This window comes from Coregonus clupeaformis, chromosome 24 (assembly GCF_020615455.1).
Source record: "Coregonus clupeaformis isolate EN_2021a chromosome 24, ASM2061545v1, whole genome shotgun sequence".
Classification (NCBI taxonomy): Eukaryota; Metazoa; Chordata; class Actinopteri; order Salmoniformes; family Salmonidae; genus Coregonus; species Coregonus clupeaformis.
The window spans coordinates 61,564,514-61,583,822 of NC_059215.1; the positions used below are offsets into that span (position 1 = coordinate 61,564,514).

At 47.2% G+C, this 19,309-nt stretch overlaps 1 protein-coding gene across 3 annotated transcripts; it reads left to right on the forward strand.

The window, feature by feature from the left end:
• The first annotated feature begins 102 nt into the window (after positions 1–102).
• On the forward strand, positions 103–17,587 carry LOC121538657 (integral membrane protein GPR155). Of its 3 annotated transcripts, none has more exons than XM_041846862.2 (17): positions 103–689; positions 919–1,452; positions 3,395–3,573; positions 4,362–4,582; positions 6,909–7,083; positions 7,964–8,119; positions 11,598–11,681; positions 11,765–11,885; positions 12,601–12,685; positions 12,763–12,853; positions 13,036–13,249; positions 13,443–13,520; positions 14,001–14,119; positions 14,300–14,395; positions 14,471–14,535; positions 15,544–15,678; positions 16,206–17,587. In XM_041846862.2, exons 2-17 carry the CDS (start codon positions 1,035–1,037, stop codon positions 16,522–16,524), a joined length of 2,556 nt encoding a protein of 851 aa, XP_041702796.2. In that variant the 5' UTR covers positions 103–689; positions 919–1,034; the 3' UTR covers positions 16,525–17,587. The 3 variants fall into 3 exon arrangements, with proteins under 3 accessions (XP_041702796.2, XP_041702797.2, XP_041702798.2); XM_041846863.2 differs by having other exon boundaries at positions 103–426; XM_041846864.2 differs by having other exon boundaries at positions 103–1,452; positions 16,147–16,298.
• The last annotated feature ends 1,722 nt before the right edge of the window (positions 17,588–19,309 follow it).

Consider the following 19,309-nt stretch of genomic DNA (forward strand, 5'->3'; position numbering starts at 1 on the left):
TTTCCCACCCAATCAAACCCGAGTATAGCTCCTCAAAACAACATACTTGAGCGATAATTGGATGCCTGGCTTGTCACTCATAATTTAGGGCGTTGTTGAACAGTTGCACGAAACAGGCCACAAAGGAGAATGGTTAGCGCTAAACGGAATCATTGGGACGTCATAACCTAAACCCTAACCTTAACCCCTACCCTTACTCTAACCTTAACCCTTACCATTTTAAATTTCAACTTCAATGGGGTGACGTCAGAGTTGTGACGTCCCAGGGATACCATACACCAAATGAGAATAGCATGTGTTTGTATTACCGTTAGCTAGCTGTCAACAGCAATAGATAGGACGAATTTGACTATATAACTACATTTTAATAAAAAAAAACGACAATCGCGTGTTAAATATGCAATATCTCGTCGCAAGATGTCTAAGGTATGACGCTTTTATCTTGTATTTTCGCAATATGTTTTTGGCAAGCGAGCGAGCTAGCTAGATGTAACTGTTAGCAAAGAACAGCATGCTAGCTAGCTACAGTACCTAGCTCCAAATCCAATAATTGACATCGTTCAAGACTTCACGAGCTACACGTATAAAACGTTAATCTCTCTCCTCACATGATGAAATCCCCCATGACTATTTTTGAAAGCAGTTTCAAGGCACAGTTGGGAGTAGGCTATAACGCTATATTATCTGTGGTATGTATGTCATCAGCACTGCACTCCTTGTAAATAGTTTTGTATTGGTTCTTTTTGACAACAGATTCTCCCTCTCCTGGATAGGGTATTGGTAGGGCCAGGAGTTTTTCCTAGACTTGTCACTTGGTCAGGAAACGCGATTGGTCCTAGGTATTGCTTATGTTTTTCTGACAACCAAGAAAGTGTATGACCTATCCCACTATTCACCATATATTCTCTTTTCAACAAGGGCATTACGGATGTGTTAGCCTGAACTGGTGCCCAGCACGACTGTTCTGTACTCAGATATCGAAAGGTATTCCTATCTGTGAAGTAATTTAGTGCTCATTCAACCACAAAACAAGCATGGATACCTACGTAGCCATCCATGGCAAGAACATATCCCACAACCCCCTCTCCTCCACCCAAGCCATGTCTATCGACAAGCTCTTCCCGGCTCTCCTGGAGTGTTTTGGGATCATCCTGTGTGGATACATCGCCGGTAGGACCGACATAATCACCTCCTGTCAAGCTAAAGGACTGGGGAACTTTGTGTCTAAGTTCGCCCTTCCGGCGCTGCTCTTCAAGAACATGGTTCTGTTGGACTTTAATAATGTGATCTGGTCGTTCCTGTGGAGTATCCTGATAGCCAAGGTGTCGGTGTTCGTCCTGGTGTGTGTTCTGACGCTATCCGTGGCCAGTCCAGAGAGCAGGTACAGCAAGGCAGGACTCTACTCCATCTTCGCTACGCAGAGCAACGACTTCGCCCTGGGGTATCCTATTGGTGAGGATAGTTGTCTTTTGGAATGTGATAGTAGTACAACAGGGCTATTTTATTTTGCTTTGGAAAGTTCATCCTCTTTCTCAAAACAGTCCCAGCCGTTCCACATACAGTGCATTTGGAAAGTATTCAGATCCCTTCACTTTTTCCACATTTTGTTACATTACAGCCTTATTCAAAAATTTAATATTGTTTATTCCCATCAATCTACACAATACTCCATAATGACAAAGAGAAAACAGGTTTAGACATTTTTGCAAATTTATTACAAATAAAAAAACGGAAATATCACATTTTCATAAGTAATAATAATAATATGCCATTTAGCAGACGCTTTTATCCAAAGCGACTTACAGTCATGCGTGCATACATTTTTGTGTATGGGTGGTCCCGGGGATCGAACCCACTACCTTGGCGTTACAAGTGCCGTGCTCTACCAGCTGAGTTACATAGGACCAAGGGTATTCAGACCCTTTACTCAGTACTTTGTTGAAGCACCTTTGGCAGCGATTACAGCCTTGAGTCTTCTTGGGTATGATGCTACAAGCTTTGGCACACCTGTATTTGGGGAGTTTCTCCCATTCTTCTCTGCAGATCCTCTCAAGCTCTGTCAGGTTGGATGGGGAGCGTCGCAGCACAGCTATTTTCAGGTCTCTCCAGAGATGTTCGATCGGGTCCGGCTCTGGCTGGGCAACTCAAGGACATTCAGAAACTTGTCCCGAAGCCACTCCTGCATTGTCTTGGCTCTGTGCTTAGGGTCGTTGTGCTGTTGGAAGGGGAACCTTCGCCCTAGTCTGATAACCTGCTCCAGAGTGCTCAGGACTTCATCAAGGATCTCTCTGTACTTTGCTACGTTCATCTTTCCCTCAATCCTGACTAGTCTCCCAGTCCCTGCCGCTGAAAAACATCCCCACGGCATGATGCTGCCACCCCCATGCTTCACCGTAGGGATGGTATTGGCCAGGTATTGAGCAGTGCCTGGTTTCCTCCAGACGTGACGCTTGGCATTCAGGCCAAAGAGTTCAATCTTGGTTTCATCAGACCAGAGAATCTTGTTTCTCATGGTCTGAGAGTCCTTTAGGTGCCTTTTGGCAAACTCCAAGCGGGCTGTCATGTGCCTTTTACTGAGGAGTGGTTTCAGTCTGGCTACTCTACCATGAAGGCCTGATTGGTGGAGTGCTGCAGAGATGGTTGTCCTTCTGGAAGGTTCTCCCATCTTCACAGAGGAACTCTGGAGCTCTGTCAGAGTGACTATCGGGTTCTTGGTCACCTCCCTGACCAAGGCCCTTCTCCCCCGATTGCTCAGTTTGGCCGGGCGGCCAGCTCTAGAAAAAGTATTGGTGGTTCCAAACTTCTTTTTTAAAGAATGATGGAGGCCACCGTGTTCTTGGGGACCTTCAATGCTGCAGACATTTTTTTGTACCCTTCCCCAGATCTGTGCCTCGACACAATCCTGTCTCAGAGCTCTATGGACTATTCCTTTGACCTCATGGCTTTTGCTCTGACATGCACTGTCAACTGTGGGACCTTATATAGACAAGTCTGCCTTTCCAAATCATGTCCAATCAATTGAATTTACCACAGGTGGACTCCAATCAAGTTGTAGAAACTTCTCAAGGATGATAAATGGAAACAGGACGCACCAGAGCTCAATTTCGAGTCTCATAGCAAAGGGTCTGAATACTTATGTAAATAAGGTATTTCAGTTTTTTATTTTTAATACATTTGCAAACATTTCAAAAAATGTAATTATGGGGTATTGTGTGTAGATTGATGAGGATTATTATTATTTTTAATCCATTTTAGAATAAGGCTGTAACGTAACAAAATGTGGAAAAAGTGAAGGAGTTTAAATACTTTCCGAATACACTGTATTTGTTGGAACATCTGGGAAACATCTTGGAAACCATACACTAACATCTGCCCCGCCCCCTGCTCCCTACAGTGGAGGCCCTGTACAGGAACACTTATCCGGAGTACCTGCAGTACATCTACCTGGTGGCTCCTGTCTCCCTGATGTTGCTCAATCCCATAGGGTTTGCCTTCTGTGAGCTCCAGAAGTGGAAGGACCACCCAGAGAGACAGCAGGGGAAGTTGCAGATCATCGGAGTGGTGCTGCTGCAGGTGATTGCTTTTTTTTCTGTGATCAATAGTTTTTTGTTTGCAAATTACATTAAATGGTGCTTTATTCTTTATTGGTCAAGGAACATATTTAACATTCAATAAAAGTACAAAATATGTAGGAAATTAGAGTGAAAGGATCTGTTAGCTAGCTGTGATAAGAATGAAAAACATCCTAATATCACAGTGAGTAATGAAGGTTAAAAAACATGGTGTCAGGATGTGTGTCTTAGTGGGTTAAAACATGGTGTCCGGGTATGTCTTAGTGGGTTGGGTTAAAACATGGTGTCAGGGTGTGTCTTAGGGGGTTAAAACATGGTGTCAGGGTGTCTTAGTGGGTTAAAACATGGTGTCAGGGTGTGTCTTAGTGGGTTAAAACATGGTGTCAGGGTGTGTCTTAGGGGGTTAAAACATGGTGTCAGGGTGTGTCTTAGTGGGTTAAAACATGGTGTCAGGGTGTGTCTTAGTGGGTTAAAACATGGTGTCAGGGTGTGTCTTAGGGGGTTAAAACATGGTGTCAGGGTGTGTCTTAGTGGGTTAAAACATGGTGTCAGGGTGTGTCTTAGTGGGTTAAAACATGGTGTCAGGGTGTGTTTTAGTGGGTTAAAACGTGGTGTCAGGGTGTGTCTTAGTGGGTTAAACATGGTGTCAGGGTGTGTCTTAGGGGGTTGGGTTAAAAGCAATAAAACACATTTGTGTGGACTGTAAGGAAAATGGACAGTAAAGTATTATTCTATACGGTGGTGGCTGGTGGGCATCGTGTCTCACTTTTATTCTAATCTATTTTCTAGGTACTGAAGAACCCGATAGTGTTCATGGTGGTGGTAGGGATGGTTTCCCACTTTGCCCTGGGCCAGAGGATCCCTGCTGTGATGGAGGAGTTTGTGGACGGCCTGGCCAACTCCTTTGGAGGAGCAGCTCTCTTCTACCTGGGACTATCTATGGTGGGACAGGTGGGGAAGCTCACCAGGTCTACTGGAGTAACCCTTATCCTCCTCATCACTGCCAAACTGTGAGTTGTAGAAATGACAAGAACTGACATTCCCATTCAAGTCATTATCAACCTAGTGTTACTGTACTGTCCCTGTCCTAGTGTTACTGTCCCTGTCCTAGTGTTACTGTACTGTCCCTGTCCTAGTGTTACTGTCCCTGTCCTAGTGGTACTGTACTGTCCCTGTCCTAGTGGTACTGTATTGTCCCTGTCCTAGTGGTACTGTACTGTCCCTGTCCTAGTGGTACTGTACTGTCCCTGTCCTAGTGGTACTGTACTGTCCCTGTCCTAGTGTTACTGTACTGTCCCTGTCCTAGTGGTACTGTACTGTCCCTGTCCTAGTGTTACTGTCCCTGTCCTAGTGGTACTGTCCCTGTCCTAGTGGTACTGTATTGTCCCTGTCCTAGTGGTACTGTCCCTGTCCTAGTGGTACTGTCCCTGTCCTAGTGGTACTGTCCCTGTCCTAGTGTTACTGTACTGTCCTAGTGTTACTCTCCCTGTCCTAGTGTTACTGTCCTGTCCTAGTGGTACTGTCCCTTTCCTAGTGGTACTGTCCTGTCCTAGTGGTACTGTCCCTCTCCTAGTGTTACTGTCCCTGTCCTAGTGGTACTGTCCTGTCCTAGTGGTACTGTCCTGTCCTAGTGGTACTGTCCTGTCCTAGTGTTACTGTCCCTGTCCTAGTGGTACTGTCCTGTCCTAGTGGTACTGTCCCTGTCCTAGTGGTACTGTCCTGTCCTAGTGGTACTGTCCTGTCCTAGTGGTACTGTCCTGTCCTAGTGTTACTGTACTGTCCTAGTGGTACTGTCCTGTCCTAGTGGTACTGTCCTAGTGGTACTGTACTGTCCTAGTGTTACTGTACTGTCCTAGTGGTACTGTACTGTCCTAGTGTTACTGTACTGTCCTAGTGTTACTCTCCCTGTCCTAGTGGTACTGTCCCTGTCCTAGTGGTACTGTACTGTCCCTGTCCTAGTGTTACTGTCCCTGTCCTAGTGGTACTGTACTGTCCTAGTGTTACTGTCCCTGTCCTAGTGTTACTGTACTGTCCTAGTGGTACTGTCCCTGTCCTAGTGGTACTGTCCCTGTCCTAGTGGTACTGTCCCTGTCCTAGTGGTACTGTCCCTGTCCTAGTGGTACTGTACTGTCCTAGTGGTACTGTACTGTCCTAGTGGTACTGTCCTAGTGGTACTGTCCTGTCCTAGTGGTACTGTCCTGTCCTAGTGGTACTGTCCTGTCCTAGTGGTACTGTCCTGTCCTAGTGGTACTGTCCCTGTCCTAGTGGTACTGTCCCTGTCCTAGTGTTACTGTCCTAGTGGTACTGTACTGTCCTAGTGGTACTGTCCTCTCCTAGTGGTACTGTCCTGTCCTAGTGGTACTGTCCTGTCCTAGTGGTACTGTCCTGTCCTAGTGTTACTGCACTGTCCTAGTGGTACTGTACTGTCCTAGTGGTACTGTCCTGTCCTAGTGGTACTGTCCTAGTGGTACTGTACTGTCCTAGTGGTACTGTCCTAGTGGTACTGTCCTGTCCTAGTGGTACTGTACTGTCCTAGTGGTACTGTCCTAGTTGTACTGTCCTGTCCTAGTGTTACTGTACTGTCCTAGTGTTACTGTACTGTCCTAGTGGTACTGTCCTGTCCTAGTGGTACTGTCCTAGTGGTACTGTACTGTCCTAGTGGTACTGTACTGTCCTAGTGTTACTCTCCCTGTCCTAGTGTTACTGTCCCTGTCCTAGTGGTACTGTCCCTGTCCTAGTGTTACTGTCCCTGTCCTAGTGTTACTGTCCCTGTCCTAGTGTTACTGTCCCTGTCCTAGTGGTACTGTACTGTCCTAGTGGTACTGTCCCTGTCCTAGTGTTACTGTACTGTCCTAGTGGTACTGTACTGTCCTAGTGGTACTGTCCTAGTGGTACTGTCCTGTCCTAGTGGTACTGTCCTGTCCTAGTGGTACTGTACTGTCCTAGTGGTACTGTCCTGTCCTAGTGGTACTGTCCTGTCCTAGTGGTACTGTCCTGTCCTAGTGTTACTGTCCTAGTGTTACTGTCCTGTCCTAGTGGTACTGTCCTGTCCTAGTGTTACTGTCCTGTCCTAGTGTTACTGTCCTGTCCTAGTGGTACTGTCCTGTCCTAGTGGTACTGCACTGTCCTAGTGTTACTGTCCTAGTGGTACTGTCCTAGTGGTACTGTCCTGTCCTAGTGGTACTGTCCTGTCCTAGTATTACTGTACTGTCCTGTCCTAGTGGTACTGTCCTGTCCTAGTGTTACTGTCCTGTCCTAGTGTTACTGTCCTGTCCTAGTGGTACTGTCCTGTCCTAGTGTCCTAACACAGTGTTATCTGTTTGTGTCTCCATGTAGGCTGGTGATGCCTCTTCTCTGTAAGGACATGCTGGACCTGCTAGACTCTACAGGTTACAACAGCAGCTGTCTGAACCACTCCAGCCTGTCTAACTATGCCTTTCTCTACGGAGTGTTCCCTACTGCTCCCAGCGTAGCCATCTACGCATCACACTACAACATGGAGCTGGAAGTGGTGTGTTGATACAGTACACACACACACACACACACACACACACACACACACACACACACACACACACACACACACACACACACACACACACACACACACACACACACACACACACACACATCACACTACAACATGGAGCTGGAAGTGGTGTGTTGATACAGTGTACACACACACACACACACACACACACACACACATCACACTACAACATGGAGCTGGAAGTGGTGCGTTGATACAGTACACACACACACACACACACACACATCACACTACAACATGGAGCTGGAAGTGGTGCGTTGATACAGTATACACACACACACACACACACACACACACACACACACCACACTACAACATGGAGCTGGAAGTGGTGTGTTGATACAGTAACACACACACACACACACACACACACACACACCACACTACAACATGGAGCTGGAAGTGGTGTGTTGATACAGTACACACACACACACACACACACACACACACACACACACACACACACACACACACACACATCACACTACAACATGGAGCTGGAAGTGGTGTGTTGATACAGTACACACACACACACACACACACATCACACTACAACATGGAGCTGGAAGTGGTGCGTTGATACAGTACACACACACACACACACACACACACACACATCACACTACAACATGGAGCTGGAAGTGGTGTGTTGATACAGTGTACACACACACACACACACACACACATCACAGTATAACATGGAGCTGGAAGTGGTGCGTATAACATCATAAATTCATCATTTATTTCTTAGCTAATAGCCACCTTTTTAGACACCCAAGGTTTATAAACACACATCCACTGGCTACTGACTCTCTCTCTACCTCTGTCTGTCCTACTGTAGGTGACGTCAGGGATGGTGATCAGCACGTTCCTGTCTGCCCCCATCATGTACGTGTCAGCCTGGCTCCTGACCATCCCCCTGATGGACCCCAAGCCCCTGGTCACTGAGCTGCAGAACGTTAGCTTCAACATCAGCATCGTCAGCCTGGTCGCCCTGGTGACAGTTCTTTCTCTCACTTTTCTTATCTGGATTAATCTCTCTCTCTCTCTCTCTTTCTCTCTCTGTCTCTAGCATGCTATTTCTCCCCCTATCTCTCCCTCTCTTTCTCTCTCTCACATTACTTTCTTTCTCTCTGTCTATCTTTCCCTCTCTCTCTCTCTTTTTCTACTTTCATATAGCTACATGAAGGCCTAATGAAGAAGACTGAGACTTTGAGACTGTTTTCCATAGGCTTTTCACTTTGTGTAAAAGATCTCACTTCACAGTAGATTTTATTATCTGTGGCCTTTTGTGGTTTTCCTCCATGTGTGGTCCGGTCTGACTCCGCTGATTGAAGCAAGGGGTTGAGCAGGGCTAACTGACTCCATGGTGTTGATCAGGACTAACTGACTCCATGGTGTTGAGCAGGGCTAACTGACTCCATGGTGTTGAGCAGGGCTAACTGACTCCATGGTGTTGAGCAGGGCTAACTGACTCCATGGTGTTGATCAGGGCTAACTGACTCCATGGTGTTGATCAGGGCTTACTGACTCCATGGTGTTGATCAGGGCTTACTGACTCCATGGTGTTGATCAGGGCTAACTGACTCCATGGTGTTGAGCAGGGCTAACTGACTCCATGGTGTTGATCAGGGCTAACTGACTCCATGGTGTTGATCAGGGCTAACTGACTCCATGGTGTTGATCAGGGCTAACTGACTCCATGGTGTTGATCAGGGCTAACTGACTCCATGGGGTTGAGCAGGGCTAACTGACTCCATGGTGTTGATCAGGGCTAACTGACTCCATGGTGTTGATCAGGGCTAACTGACTCCATGGTGTTGATCAGGGCTAACTGACTCCATGGTGTTGATCAGGGCTAACTGACTCCATGGTGTTGATCAGGGCTAACTGACTCCATGGGGTTGAGCAGGGCTAACTGACTCCATGGTGTTGATCAGGGCTAACTGACTCCATGGTGTTGATCAGGGCTAACTGACTCCATGGTGTTGATCAGGGCTAACTGACTCCATGGTGTTGATCAGGGCTAACTGACTCCATGGTGTTGATCAGGGCTAACTGACTCCATGGTGTTGATCAGGGCTAACTGACTCCATGGGGTTGATCAGGGCTAACTGACTCCATGGGGTTGAGCAGGGCTAACTGACTCCATGGTGTTGATCAGGGCTAACTGACTCCATGGTGTTGATCAGGGCTAACTGACTCCATGGTGTTGATCAGGGCTAACTGACTCCATGGTGTTGATCAGGGCTAACTGACTCCATGGGGTTGAGCAGGGCTAACTGACTCCATGGTGTTGATCAGGGCTAACTGACTCCATGGTGTTGATCAGGGCTAACTGACTCCATGGTGTTGATCAGGGCTAACTGACTCCATGGTGTTGATCAGGGCTAACTGACTCCATGGTGTTGATCAGGGCTAACTGACTCCATGGTGTTGATCAGGGCTAACTGACTCCATGGTGTTGATCAGGGCTAACTGACTCCATGGGGTTGAGCAGGGCTAACTGACTCCATGGTGTTGATCAGGACTAACTGACTCCATGGTGTTGATCAGGGCTAACTGACTCCATGGTGTTGAGCAGGGCTTACTGACTCCATGGTGTTGATCAGGGCTAACTGACTCCATGGTGTTGATCAGGGCTAACTGACTCCATGGGGTTGAGCAGGGCTAACTGACTCCATGGTGTTGATCAGGACTAACTGACTCCATGGTGTTGATCAGGGCTAACTGACTCCATGGTGTTGATCAGGGCTAACTGACTCCATGGTGTTGATCAGGGCTAACTGACTCCATGGTGTTGAGCAGGGCTAACTGACTCCATGGTGTTGATCAGGGCTAACTGACTCCATGGGGTTGAGCAGGGCTAACTGACTCCATGGTGTTGAGCAGGGCTAACTGACTCCATGGTGTTGATCAGGGCTAACTGACTCCATGGTGTTGAGCAGGGCTTACTGACTCCATGGTGTTGATCAGGGCTAACTGACTCCATGGTGTTGATCAGGACTAACTGACTCCATGGTGTTGATCAGGGCTAACTGACTCCATGGTGTTGATCAGGACTAACTGACTCCATGGTGTTGATCAGGGCTTACTGACTCCATGGTGTTGATCAGGGCTAACTGACTCCATGGTGTTGAGCAGGGCTTACTGACTCCATGGTGTTGAGCAGGGCTAACTGACTCCATGGTGTTGATCAGGACTAACTGACTCCATGGTGTTGATCAGGACTAACTGACTCCATGGTGTTGATCAGGGCTTACTGACTCCATGGTGTTGATCAGGGCTAACTGACTCCATGGTGTTGATCAGGACTAACTGACTCCATGGTGTTGAGCAGGGCTAACTGACTCCATGGTGTTGATCAGGGCTAACTGACTCCATGGTGTTGATCAGGGCTAACTGACTCCATGGTGTTGATCAGGGCTAACTGACTCCATGGTGTTGATCAGGGCTAACTGACTCCATGGTGTTGATCAGGGCTTACTGACTCCATGGTGTTGATCAGGGCTAACTGACTCCATGGTGTTGATCAGGGCTAACTGACTCCATGGTGTTGATCAGGGCTAACTGACTCCATGGTGTTGATCAGGGCTAACTGACTCCATGGTGTTGATCAGGGCTTACTGACTCCATGGTGTTGATCAGGGCTAACTGACTCCATGGTGTTGATCAGGGCTTACTGACTCCATGGTGTTGATCAGGGCTTACTGACTCCATGGTGTTGATCAGGGCTTACTGACTCCATGGTGTTGATCAGGGCTAACTGACTCCATGGTGTTGATCAGGGCTTACTGACTCCATGGTGTTGATCAGGGCTAACTGACTCCATGGTGTTGATCAGGGCTTACTGACTCCATGGTGTTGATCAGGGCTTACTGACTCCATGGTGTTGATCAGGGCTTACTGACTCCATGGTGTTGATCAGGGCTAACTGACTCCATGGTGTTGATCAGGGCTAACTGACTCCATGGTGTTGATCAGGGCTAACTGACTCCATGGTGTTGATCAGGGCTTACTGACTCCATGGTGTTGATCAGGGCTAACTGACTCCATGGTGTTGATCAGGGCTTACTGACTCCATGGTGTTGATCAGGGCTTACTGACTCCATGGTGTTGATCAGGGCTAACTGACTCCATGGTGTTGATCAGGGCTAACTGACTCCATGGTGTTGATCAGGGCTTACTGACTCCATGGTGTTGAGCAGGGCTAACTGACTCCATGGTGTTGATCAGGGCTAACTGACTCCATGGTGTTGATCAGGGCTAACTGACTCCATGGTGTTGATCAGGGCTAACTGACTCCATGGTGTTGATCAGGGCTTACTGACTCCATGGTGAACAATGCAGCTTTAATTAAAGACGATTTATGTATTTTTATGGCTTTCATATTATAATCTACTCTGCAGAGACTTTTGGCATCTTTAGTGGGTTCAAGCTGTGTTTAAACACTGAATACACTGTTTGTGTTGTAGGTGTGGACCATCGCTGTTATTCTGCTCAGTAAGAAGTTCAAGAGGCTCCCACACATGTTCGCTATGAACCTCTTCCTCGCACAGGTTATTACATATATCCTTAATATACATCCTGTGTTCTATATCATATATGGAAGTGATCTATACTAATGTGCCTGTCCATGTAGTTCCTAGTTTGTGTCAGTATGATCCTGTGGAACTTCGTAGTGAAGCAGGAGGACATCTTGGGACAGGTGTTGACATTCACACTGCTCTATGGATCACTCTACAGTACATATGTCTGGACAGGTATGTACCGTGTGTCTGGACAGGTATGTACCGTGTGTCTGGACTGGTATGTACCGTGTGTGTGGACTGGTATGTACCGTGTGTGTGGACTGGTATGTACCGTGTGTCTGGACATGTATGTACCATGTGTCTGGACTGGTATGTACCGTGTGTCTGGACAGGTATGTACTGTGTGTGGACTGGTATGTACTGTGTGTGTGGACTGGTATGTACCGTGTGTGTGTGTGTGTGTGTGTGTGTGTGGACTGGTATGTACCGTGTGTGTGTGTGGACTGGTATGTACCGTGTGTGTGTGTGGACTGGTATGTACCGTGTGTGTGTGTGGACTGGTATGTACCGTGTGTGTGTGTGGACTGGTATGTACCGTGTGTGTGTGTGGACTGGTATGTACCGTGTGTGTGTGTGGACTGGTATGTACCGTGTGTGTGTGTGGACTGGTATGTACCGTGTGTGTGTGTGTGGACTGGTATGTACCGTGTGTGTGTGTGTGTGGACTGGTATGTACCGTGTGTGTGTGTGGACTGGTATGTACCGTGTGTGTGTGTGGACTGGTATGTACCGTGTGTGTGTGTGGACTGGTATGTACCGTGTGTGTGTGTGGACTGGTATGTACCGTGTGTGTGTGTGGACTGGTATGTGTGTGTCACACCTGGATACGGTGTACAGTATCTGTGGAATAACCCTGAGTTGGTTCTGTCTGTCTGTCTTACTATAGGTCTCATTCCTCTCTGTTTGGTTCTGACCAAGAAGGACGATCTGCTGAGGCTTCCACCTGGGGTCTTCATGGTCTTCGGCTGGGGGTACGTCGTGTGTGAAACAGTGTGTTGTATGTTTGTGTTCGTCAAACTTAACCTTACAGTGTTGTTCTCTTCCACAGCATCCCATTCCTCATCCTAGGAGGTCTGCTCCTGGCAGGAGAGAGGATGCCTGATACAATAGACTCTGCATTCTTCTATGGCAGGGCTCAGGTGAGAGGCCACCTGTGGTTTTAGTTTACTGGAATACAGATCCACTGTATAGTTCTCTCTGAGTTGGCGCCACTTTACAGATCACATAGATCTGGAGCCAGTCCTAATGTTTTTACACTTATATATATATATATCTCCCTCTCTCTCCCCCCTCTCTCTCTCTCTCCCCCCCCCTCTCTCAGATCATCAGTACTGCAGTTGTAGTCTCCTGCAGCATCTTGGTGGGTGGTTTCTCTCTGATGGGTCTCAGCCAGAGCACCAAGGAGAACCAGAACTACCAAGCCCTGGAGAGAGCCTCCATCACGGGTACTATAGAGGACCTGAGGTCCCCTGGACACCAGGATGACCAGACCCCCCCACTGGAGCCCTCACCACCTGAGACCAGCAACAACAGAGGTAGCTAGCTAGACACGTTGTTGTTCCTTCTAGTTCTGTAAACTTGGCTGCATTGGTTTATTGGGGATTTTGTTTACGAACTTCGTATGTAAAAACCTAAACTTGCCAACCTAACATATTGTTAAACAGTGTGAGTAGTTTGCTGTAACTCAGAGCTCTTGTCTGTGTGCTGTTGTCGTGTGTCCCCTCCCAGACTGTTGTAGTTGTACCCAGCCCATGGCAGACAGGATGGTCAGCGCCACCAGGAACCACACTCCCACCTCTCCAACAGGTACAGGAAGACACAGTGAATGACTACAGCTCTGGTTGGAGTTGTGTTCAAGGTTTATGGGCTGATACTTCGGCCCGTGCTGATCTGTTGTTGACTGTGTCCCTGTTGTGTCCACTGTGGGTTGTGTTGACTGTGTCCCTGTTGTGTCCACTGTGGGTTGTGTTGACTGTGTCCCTGTTGTGTCCACTGTGGGTTGTGTTGACTGTGTCCCTGTTGTGTCCACTGTGGGTTGTGTTGACTGTGTCCCTGTTGTGTCCACTGTGGGTTGTGTTGACTGTGTCCACTGTGGGTTGTGTTGACTGTGTCCCTGTTGTGTCCACTGTGGGTTGTGTTGACTGTGTCCCTGTTGTGTCCACTGTGGGTTGTGTTGACTGTGTCCCTGTTGTGTCCACTGTGGGTTGTGATGCTGTTGCAAAACGTTTTGTTACGGCGTGCACTAATGGAATACCACCCTGTTGACTGTTGTATGGTACCCTCCAGGCCAGGGTGGGGTGCTGTGTGAAACCCAGCAGCAGCAGTCTAGTCCACCGGTCCAGGATGACAGACAGCTGGTCAGACACGTACTGTTGTCTCTACTCCTCATAGTCTCCCTGCTGGCTGTGAGTGGTATATCTTCTGCTCTGCTCTGTTCTGTTGTTGCTTGGCCGTGTCCCCTTTCTCTACCTACCCTCTTCCCTGAAGTGTGCACTAGTTCACTCCATTCTCTACCCTCTTCCCTGAATCGGCACTCGTTTACTCTGAAGTGTGCACTTTTCCCTCCCCCCTCTCATGTCTCTCAGAACCTGTCCAGTTGTCTATGGTGGTTGTTCAACCAGGACCCTGGTAGACTGTACCTGGAGCTGCAGTTCTTCTGTGCTGTGGCCAACTATGGACAGGTACGCTCACGTGGGTATTAGATCATGAGTATAGAAAGGGACTTTCTGTTGCTTACTTTACCTCGTGTTTCTCAGGGCTTCATTTCGTTCGGTATCTTTGGCCTGGACAGGCATCTGATCATTCTGCCGTTCAAGAAGAGGTGAGCTAAGAACTACGTACTTACCTCAGGGAGAATAGGGCGTCAATGACTCCTTTCCATCACACTCTGTTCAAAGCACCACCTCCTGTATGTTGTATTGTCCCGACATTAGCATTACCTCCTGTATGTTGTATTGTCCCAACATTAGCACCACCTCCTGTATGTTGTATTGTCCCAACATTAGCACCACCTCCTGTATGTTGTATTGTCCCAACATTAGCATCATCTCCTGTATGTTGTATTGTCCCAACATTAGCATCACCTCCTGTATGTTGTATTGTCCCAACATTAGCATCATCTCCTGTATGTTGTATTGTCCCAACATTAGCATCACCTCCTGTATGTTGTATTGTCCCAACATTAGCATCATCTCCTGTATGTTGTATTGTCCCAACATTAGCACCACCTCCTGTATGTTGTATTGTCCCAACATTAGCATCATCTCCTGTATGTTGTATTGTCCCAACATTAGCATCACCTCCTGTATGTTGTATTGTCCCAACATTAGCACCACCTCCTGTATGTTGTATTGTCCCAACATTAGCATCATCTCCTGTATGTTGTATTGTCCCAACATTAGCATCATCTCCTGTATGTTGTATTGTCCCAACATTAGCATCATCTCCTGTATGTTGTATTGTCCCAACATTAGCATCATCTCCTGTATGTTGTATTGTCCCAACATTAGCATCACCTCCTGTATGTTGTATTGTCCCAACATTAGCATCATCTCCTGTATGTTGTATTGTCCCAACATTAGCATCATCTCCTGTATGTTGTATTGTCCCAACATTAGCATCACCTCCTGTATGTTGTATTGTCCCAACATTAGCACCACCTCCTGTATGTTGTATTGTCCCAACATTAGCATCACCTCCTGTATGTTGTATTGTCCCAACATTAGCACAAGGCCTGATCTAAGTCAGACTTGCCTGAGCCAGGTACGTGTGGCTGTAGAGGATCTGGTTCTTCTGTCCTCTAAGGGGCCTGTGTGTGTCCTGTCCCCAGGTTAGTGAGCCTGTGGCGGGGCAGGGAGAGTGAGGAGCCCCCCTCGGTGGTTCCAGAGGAGATCAGGCTGGCCTGCACTCAGTTTGTCCGCTATCATAAAGACCAGTGTGTTCAGGACATAGTGCCCATCAGAAGGTAGGCCACAACAGAAACATCAATTAGGATTTTTTTTGTAGCGTGATTGCACTCATAGGACATGTGTCTGATTGGTGCAGAATCAAAGCTCTAGAATCAATATGAAAACAGTTGACTCGTAAATGCTACTGATTTGAGTGTGCAGATATAATATTCCATAACTTGCATGTTACCTACTAGTTCAAAACTTTCTCTCTTAACATTTTCTCTATGCATGGCGTATGATTTTACCCCAGCTAATATCTTGCATGTTTCTACCACTAATCCTGTCTTTAGAAAATGCATTGTACACTCTGTAAATGGACTGAACTTACCACAGTCTTATTCACTAATAATGCATTCTGGTTTTGGAGTGGTACACAATCCTTGTAGCTACTTTCACCTTTTTCATTTCCTTACTGAACTCTCATCCTCACTCCCACTATCTCTTCTCTTTCTCTCTCCTCTTCCTCCATCTCTCCACCCTAGTGCTTCTGGGGAAAGCCTGAACAATGGGCCAGTAGGTGAATCCTTCCTTTAATACGCAGGTGTGAGGGAGAGAGGGTTCAGGTTCAGGAGAGCTCCAGGGAGAGACCTGGTCAGGGGACTTATCCTCCATCCCAGGCCCAGACTAAGGCCACTTTCCTGGGCAGTGATCTGGTGGACTGGCTGGTGAGGGTGGGTCTGGCCCGGGACAGAGGGGAAGCCCAGCTTTATGGGGCTCAGCTCCAGCAAGGAGGGATACTGCAACACCTCACACACCAGTTTGGCTTCAGGGACGACACCCTCCTACACTACTGCTTCACTGAGAGGAGCTGGACGCCACCGATGGAGAGGAACAGCAGTATGTCCCCCGTGGCCATGTAACGTTCCCGGGGAGGGGGAGAACGGGGGAGAACGGGGGAGGAAGGGTGTATCACTATTCAGCAGTGTTGTTGTCAAGTCACTAAACCTTGACTCCTAAGTCCTGGATTTGAATATTACAACACTGCTATTCAGTAAGATGAAACGTTCAGAAAGTTGCAGCTGGAAATGTAACGAGATAGAGCTGACACGATTTAGCGTTCCCATTTCCAAATATCATTCAGACAATCATATCTGTTCTATGTGATACATTTCTATCTGAACATTTCTGTAACGTTTGCGCCCTCCTGAATGGACCCCAGAAGAGAGAAAGATGGTGTTTCCAGGCTCTGGTCAATAGTAGTGCACTATGTAGGGAATAGGATACCATTTGGGAAGCATGAAGTGACAGCGGCCACTTGAGTCAGCCACTATCCCAGCTGAACCAATCAGATCCACACCCTTAACCAGCTCCGGGATTTCATACAGACTTCTTTGCATGACATTAAGAAGTCTGCGCTGGCTAAAATGAGACTATTCAACTATTTAATATGCAACTGAACTGCCGTGTTGTTTTGTAAGACTACTGTTGTAATGTACTTGAAAGTCATGAAGGTTTAAATGTTTTTTCCCCCACTATGTTATGTTACCAGTACTATCACTCTATCTGGCTCAACTTGAGGTACAGCAGATCTATGACACGTCATTTCAAAGCGAGAGGTGAGGCCTTGAAAACCACCTTGTAGATCATCGCTGATTCAGTTTTTAAAGGCTATGCATTGACATTGTTTCCTGGAACACATGCCCTGCCTGGTTAAGTATGTATGCCCAAATAGACAGCGTGTCCACGTTCTGTGTGGAACACAAGTGTAGAAGTGTATGTTTCTGGTGCTCATGTTATGCCAATAATGATCATTCATATGCATTGCTATTTATTGTTCCGAATATCATGTCACCATACTCTGGTATGTTGTCCTCCTGATGAGGTTTTATCAATGTGATACAAATGTCTTTGTGTATTAACAAGCAGGCTTAGTGAGTTTTTGCACTTAACACTGAATGATCTTGTTTAAATTACTCCTCACATATGAATTATGTTGTTGTTGATGTCTTACTTTAAGCAGGAAGTGACCCCGCTGTGTATGATGATGTCCCTTTGCAGAGTCTACCTTTTAACACTTTGTTTTGTCAGATAATTGATGTCAAATGACTGAGGTGCTGTGGGTTTAGCCGGACTGCCTCAGCCTTGTAGGTAATTGCTGTGGGTTTAGCCTGATTGCCTCAGCCTTGTAGGTAATTGCTGTGGGTTTAGCCGGACTGCCTCAGCCTTGTAGGTCATTGCTGTGGGTTTAGCCTGACTGCCTCAGCCTTGTAGGTCATTGCTGTGGGTTTAGCCGGACTGCCTCAGCCTTGTAGGTCATTGCTGTGGGTTTAGCCTGACTGCCTCAGCCTTGTAGGTCATTGCTGTGGGTTTAGCCTGACTGCCTCAGCCTTGTAGGTCATTGCTGTGGGTTTAGCCTGACTGCCTCAGCCTTGTAGGTCATTGCTGTGGGTTTAGCCTGACTGCCTCAGCCTTGTAGGTCATTGCTGTGGGTTTAGCCTGACTGCCTCAGCCTTGTAGGTCATTGCTGTGGGTTTAGCCTGACTGCCTCAGCCTTGTAGGTCATTGCTGTGGGTTTAGCCTGACTGCCTCAGCCTTGTAGGTCATTGCTGTGGGTTTAGCCTGACTGCCTCAGCCTTGTAGGTCATTGCTGTGGGTTTAGCCTGACTGCCTCAGCCTTGTAGGTCATTGCTGTGGGTTTAGCCTGACTGCCTCAGCCTTGTAGGTCATTGCTGTGGGTTTAGCCTGACTGCCTCAGCCTTGTAGGTCATTGCTGTGGGTTTAGCCTGACTGCCTCAGCCTTGTAGGTCATTGCTGTGGGTTTAGCCTGACTGCCTCAGCCTTGTAGGTCATTGTATGTATGAGTGGCTGTGTGTATTATTATTATTATTGGTTGAATGTCGTATTTTCACTGAAAATCACTGATGTTATGGGCTGTCTATCTACCTCAATGCTGCTGCATGACTAGCATGTGAGAAGAACACACATCTGCTTCCATGGTATGTTACTGGGTGACTGTCTGGCTTACTGGGTGACTGGCTGGCTTACTTGGTGACTGTCTGGCTTACTGGGTGACTGTCTGGCTTACTGGGTGACTGGCTGGCTTACTGGGTGACTGTCTTGTACAAGTCAAGCAGGGTTGCATAATGGCTATATCATACCATAACTACTGCCACAATAAACTGTGAATAAGAAACCCATGATGTCTGTCTGTATGTCAAAGAAACAAATCAAAAGCTTCTAATTGTTGATTTGATAAAACAAGACTAGTATTCAGCTCTAAGACACAGCTTTGTGGAAGCATAGAAAGGCCTGTGGTTTCCACGACAGTCCTGAGGTAGCAGATGTACTGTTGCCCTGTATGACCCCAGATGGTGTTCCTTTACCCTGTATCACAGGTGACATCACAAGCCCCCATGATGGTCTGCTATTATTGGTAGTGACACGTTCCACAGCTAGCAGGAAGTAAGACAACACAGTATAAAAATACTACCAGTTGGGTAAACAATAACTTCCCTCACAACACCACGCATTATGTCCTCTCCATTAAAACAAAGCGTTGGAAACCTAAATCTAGCTGCATTCCACTGTATATACACACTAGGCTACTTGTGTAAAATCTATAGTGCATTTACAAAAACATCATTAACCTTAACTTCGCACATTTTCTGGACAGGTGCGCATGGACATCAAGTGCAAAATCACCAA

Excerpts from the sequence above, each read along its gene's own strand:
- LOC121538657 (XM_041846862.2), top strand. The coding sequence starts at position 1,035 with ATGGATACCTACGTAGCCATCCATGGCAAGAACATATCCCACAACCCC. Across the intron at positions 3,574-4,361 it reads TCGGAGTGGTGCTGCTGCAG|GTACTGAAGAACCCGATAGT; the intron begins GTGATTGCTTTT and ends TCTATTTTCTAG. Across the intron at positions 11,886-12,600 it reads CAGTACATATGTCTGGACAG|GTCTCATTCCTCTCTGTTTG; the intron begins GTATGTACCGTG and ends GTCTTACTATAG.